Source organism: Bison bison, unplaced genomic scaffold (genome assembly GCF_000754665.1).
Source record: "Bison bison bison isolate TAMUID 2011002044 unplaced genomic scaffold, Bison_UMD1.0 scf7180017846623, whole genome shotgun sequence".
NCBI lineage: Eukaryota > Metazoa > Chordata > Mammalia > Artiodactyla > Bovidae > Bison > Bison bison.
Genome location: NW_011477196.1, coordinates 22,597 through 28,284, shown reverse-complemented (window position 1 = coordinate 28,284; position 5,688 = coordinate 22,597). Strand labels below are relative to the sequence as shown.

General features: G+C 60.1%; 1 protein-coding gene across 1 annotated transcript in view; it reads left to right on the top strand.

Annotated features, from left to right (window-relative positions):
* Positions 1-4,614, top strand: part of ALDH1L1 (aldehyde dehydrogenase 1 family, member L1) — a 26,368-nt gene extending 21,754 nt beyond the window's left edge. Inside the window, 6 exon segments of the mRNA XM_010840456.1 lie at positions 620-719; positions 789-887; positions 1,365-1,530; positions 2,522-2,627; positions 3,077-3,276; positions 4,047-4,614. Of these exon segments, the coding sequence (XP_010838758.1) occupies positions 620-719; positions 789-887; positions 1,365-1,530; positions 2,522-2,627; positions 3,077-3,276; positions 4,047-4,102 (727 nt within the window). The 3' untranslated portion in view covers positions 4,103-4,614.
* The last annotated feature ends 1,074 nt before the right edge of the window (positions 4,615-5,688 follow it).

Genomic DNA, 5,688 nt, shown 5'->3' with positions numbered 1-5,688 from the left:
TGTTCCATGTCCGGTGTCCCATGTCCCACGTCCCATGTCCTGTGTCCCATGTCCCATGTCCCGTGTCCCATGTCCCATGTCCCGTGTCCCGTGTCCCATGTCCTGTGTCCCGTGTCCCATGTCTTGTGTCCCATGTCTTGCGTCCTGTGTCCCATGTCCCGTGTCCCATGTTCCATGTCCGGTGTCCCATGTCCCACGTCCCATGTCCTGTGTCCCATGTCCCGTGTCCCCCATCTCATGTCCCATGTCCCCATCCCGTGTCCCCCATCCCGTGTCCCATGTCCCATGTCCCGTGTCCTGTGTCCCGTGTCCCGTGTCCCCAATCCCATGTCCCCCATCCCATGTCCCATGTCCTGTGTCCCATGTCCCCCATTCCATGTCCTGTGTCCCCCATCCCATGTCCCATGCCCCGTGTCCCATGTCCTGTGTCCCATGTCCCATGTCCCGTGTCCTGTGTCCCATGTCCTGTGTCCCCCATCCCATGTCCCCCATCCCATGTCCCGTGTCCTGTGTCCCATGTCCCCCATTCCGTGTCCCGTGTCCCCCATCCCATGTCCCATGTCCCATGTCCCGTGTTCCCCACCCCGTGTCCCAGCCCATCTCTCCCTGTCGCTTTCAGCTGCGCCCTGAGCAATGTGAAGAAGGTCTCTCTGGAGCTGGGTGGGAAGTCACCCCTCCTCATCTTCGCGGACTGTGACCTGGGCAAGGCCGTGCAGATGGTGAGCACTGCGGGGGGCGGGGAGCTGCCCCAGGGATCGTAACCCAGTGCTGTTCTCCCCTCCGCACAGGGTATGAGCTCTGTCTTCTTCAACAAAGGCGAGAACTGCATCGCCGCCGGCCGGCTCTTTGTGGAGGACTCCATCCACGACCAGTTTGTGCGGAGAGTGGTAGGTCCCGTCACCGGGCTTGGTGCTGCCCGCTTGCCAGCTACAGGGCGTTGGGGGCCAGGGAGGGTTGGGCAGTGGAGTCCGGCACCAGCCACTTGGGTCCCAGACCCCTCGGGGAGGCCGTGGCAAGTCTTCCCTGGACTTTAGTATTTCAGCAAGAAGCAGCAGCCCCACGGCTCCAACCCACATGCTGCCTCTCCCTGCCCCCTGTCCTGCACACCTGCCCTCCCTCTCCCTGTACACCTGCACCATTCCAGCTCCCACACCAAGCCCAGATGCTCTTGAACAGAGGGTGCTTTGAGGCTTCAACCCAGAAGGCAGCTTGGGAACCACAACATGGTTCCAGAGGCCAGCATCTGGCGTGCGGACTTTCTTCAGGGCCCAGTGGTCGGTCACCAAAGATGTGTATGTGGGAGGCGGGTCAGGCGGTGACCGCGGTCCGAAGCCCAGGCAGCACTGACCCTGCGGCGCCTGCAGGTGCAGGAGGTGGGGAAGATGAGGACTGGCAACCCCCTGGATCGGGACACCAACCACGGGCCGCAGAATCACCTGGCCCACCTGCACAAGCTGCTGCAGTACTGCCAGCGCGGCGTGGAGGAGGGGGCCACGCTGGTGTGCGGCGGGAAGCAGGCTCCTCGGCCAGGTCAGACACCTGCGGACCGGGCAGCAGGTGGCATGGCCTCTGGGGCAGTGTCTGGGGCCCAGGCCCCTGCAGTCGGGCTCCCAGACTTCTGCTCTCCCATCTAGGATCTCAGGGGTGGAGAGCTTGGCTGTTGGGACACCTGCCAGACCAGGTGTAGGGCCTGCATACAGCCTCCTCCCAGCTGGAGGTCAGACCCCAGCATGCAGCTCTCTGTGGGGCGGCAGAGATGGGTGTGAGCAGGATGGGGTAGCAGGGTGCAGAGACTGGCCTGTGGCGCTCCAAGAGCTGGGGGGCACGTTTCCTTTGCAGATGAGTGGATACAGGCCACACCCACACCCTGTGCGTCAACAAGCGTCCATACATGACACACGGTTAAGAATTATAATTGCTGTTATAATTTGTAAATATGTACAAACATGGAATATTTTATTAAATTAACAGGGGCCTCCCTGGTGGTTCAGAGGGTAAAGATAGGTTCGATCCCTGGATCGGGAAGATCCCCTGGAGGAGGGCATGGCAACCCACTGCAGAATTCTTGCCTGGAGAATCCCAGGGACAGAGGAGCCTAGTGAGCTACAGTCTATGCGGATGCAGTCAGACGCAACTAAGCAACTAACAACACTATTAAATTCATCTTTTTGTTGTTGTTCTTCGAAATAGTAGAGAGAAAATTTCAAGTCTCTTGATTTTCCCTGAATTGTGCCAAATTCAATCTCAGTCCAACAGCTCTCAGGGCCCACGACTCTGTGTCCAGAGGTGAAATAGTTAGAGAAAGCCTTTCTGACACCAGAAACATTTCTGTGGAGTGGCTAGGGCCTGTGGGGTGGTAGTCGGGATGGGAGGAGGTGTGTCCAGCTGACAGCACTGGCCCCCGGTGGTGGACAGAGCAGCTCCGTCATTGAGGTGTGTGGTTGAAAGTCCCCGAGGCTTGTGGCTGGAGTGCAGTGCAGGGGAGACACTGGCGGGTCTCGAATCCCTCGTCTCCCCCCAGGCTTCTTCTTCGAGCCGACGGTCTTCACAGACGTGCAGGACCACATGTTCATAGCCCGGGAGGAGTCCTTCGGGCCCATCATGATCATCTCTCGGTTTGCTGATGGGTAGGGGTCCCACTTAAGCCTCTTGAGAGCCCGTCCTGGTCACCCGGGTCTTCACGTGAGCTGCGGGGAGGGAGCTCAGACCGGTGGGGCTGTGGACGCAGCTGGACCCCCGCAGAGTCCTCTCAGCACAGAGGAGGAGACCCCGGCTGGGGGTGGCTGCAGGGCTTCAGGCCCGCCGGGGGTGTCCTCCGCGTCTCTCCAGCTCCACAGCGCACTGGCTTCCACCTTGAGTCCCAGTGGCTGCGTCGTGAACTGACCAAGCCTCAGGGGCGCGCACAGCAGTCATTTATGTCGCTCGTGAATCTGCAATTTGGTTGGCAGGCCTGACTGTTCTCGGCCCTGTGCTGTGTTGGGCTCCGCCTGGGCTGGGCGTGCAGACCTCCTGGTGCTCCCCGTCCAGGGCTGGCCCCTTGCCTTCCTCAAGGAGGCCCTCCTGGTCTTCCCTGCAGCGACGTGGACGCGGTGCTGGCTCGGGCCAATGCCACGGAGTTCGGCCTGGCCTCTGGCGTCTTCACCAGGGACATCAACAAGGCCCTGTACGTCAGCGACAAGCTGGAGGCTGGCACCGTGTTCGTCAACACATACAACAAGACTGACGTGGCCGCTCCCTTCGGGGGGTTCAAGCAGTCAGGGTTCGGCAAAGACCTGGGTAAGCCAGCCACACCTGCTTTCATTTATTCATTCAACAAACACCCGTTAGAGGCCGCTCAGCCCAGGGGCCAGGGTAGAGCTGATGAGATGCCACTTACTTCTTTCTGGGAGCCGACAGGCCGGTGACCAAGGCAGGGAGTCAGATCCTGCTAGAAGCTGTCCAGTGGTCTGAACAGGAGGCTGGACAGTGGCTTTAGTTGGGGATGGGATGGGCCTCTTGGAGTGGGCTGAGACCCAAGCGACTGGAGGAGCTGCTATTGGAGCTACAGAGAGAGGCTGAGTGCTTAAGTGGGCCGGGGGGCGGGCAAGGGCAAGATTAAGGGGGCCTGGGAGCCCTAATCAGGCTCAGGCTTCATCCTCATAGAAGGAGCCCATGGGGGGCTGGGCGAACCCGAGAGGATGACGTGAGTGCCAAGGCAGAAAGGGTGGCACTGGGCCCAGCCTTCCTGGGGAAGCAGACCTCTTCCCGATACCCCCCTTCCCCGGGCCGCTCCATGACTTGGGGTGGCTCCCACCCCCAACTCTGCCACTGTGGAAGCCAGCAGCTGGGGCCTGGATCCTGTGGGGGATCAGCTCTGGTGCCCAGCTTGGTGGGGGCAGCAACATGCGGGAGAGCAGCAGGGCCCCTCGGAGCCATGGAAGAAGGGGGTCTGGGAGGTGACATGGAGGGGAGGTTCTGAGATGACCACAGCGCTGGACACGCCGGCGCGCCCCGCCAGAGCAGCTGCTGGGACTGTGATGTTGCCCCTGGCACGGCGTTTCTTGCAGGAGAGGCAGCCCTGAACGAGTACCTGCGGGTCAAGACGGTAACCTTCGAGTACTGAGGAGGGTCTCAGGACCGTCCCTGGCTGTGGGCTCGACCCTGAATGCGGTGGAAGCCTCTGGCCTGCACCCCTGTCCCCATCTGGGACCCCCACCTTGCCCAATCCATGTGACCTCCGGCTCGGCCAGGAAGTGACCCCATGTGAATAAGGGTCCTGGCCAGCACCCATGTCCCCGCCTGCCCACGAGCCCTGGCTCTCGGACTCTGTCCTCTGCCTGGGGCTGGTTGTGGAGAGAAGCCTTAGAGGGGACCCGCCCTGTCTGAGGCGGTGTGACCTGCCTCTCCAGCCCTGTCTCCCCTCTCCGGAGGATGGGGTCGGGGCAGAACTGAGAGCCGGAGCTCCTGGTCGCGGCTGGGTCTTTCTGGTGAGCAGCCCACCCAGAGCCCCCAGAGTTCCCCAATAACAGATGCTGCTGGTGTTCCTGTCCCTCTGGGCATGGCAGGGGCTCGGGGGCTGGCTGCCAGGACCTGGGGGCAGGGGCCAGTGTGCAGTCTATTATCTCACAGGAAGGAGCACAGACTGAGTCCTCTACATCTGTCTGCCGTTATTCCTCCTTTCCTAACTCCCAGATTTTATCTGGGCTCATGGATGCCTGAAGGAGGCAGTTCCCAGCCTCCTCTGCGCCCGGGGGGTGGTCATGGCGCCCCGTTGAGTGGACAGAGCTCCAGGGGACATGGAGCCTGCCCGTCCCAAGCCCGGCTCTGAGGGGAGTCAGGGCTCAGGCCGTCCCCCGCGGGGTGAGCGTGGACCCCGTGATGGGCGTTTTCCTAACAAGCAGGTGTGGCTGTGGCAGGGGGCTTGGGTGAGGGGGAAGACACCACTGAACACCCGCAGGCACGGAGGGGACCCACCGGCAGCCTGTCCTGGGGGAGAGTGAGCCTGCCCCCACTCTGTATGATGTTTACATGTGTTTATCCTCACGGGGTTAACAGAAGCATTCCAGGCAGTTTAGAAAAATAATTCTGTTAAAATACTCAGGAGTGAACTAGGGCAGAGCGTGTGAGGGGACGGTGTGCAGGAGACACCCACGGGGAAACTCAGCCTGCTTCTAAAGCCGGAGAAGCGCCAGAGGGTCCCAGCTGCCGTGAGGGGGTGGAGACCTGGCCAGCGAACTGACCCACGGCGTCCGTGGGTCAGAAACAGACTCGCTTTTCTGGAGGAGAGAAAGAAATTCATCTTACGAGTCCTTCTGAAACGTATTAGTCCTCCTCAAATTGTGGTGACCACCGTCTTGTTGTAGCCACGCGTTCTGGGAAACGAACTCACTCAGAAGGACAATGCAGACGGTGGAGTGCAGTTTATTACACCGGCGGGCCCAAGGCAGAGTCTCCTCTTAGCCGAGGACCCCGACCAGCATCTGTGAAAATCTTTCATACCCCACGTGTACATGTCTGAACCCACCACTCCAAAGTCCTTGAGACTTTCATAAACCAAGGAAAATACAATCCCAATAACCCCATCATTCATGTGCTATGTGCTCATGGGCTCAAATAGTCAAACAATTAGCCAATAATCAATAAACCCGAGGTTACACTCCGATAGATACAGAAAAATTTATGGCCTGTCTGGAGGAAGGGGTGATTAGT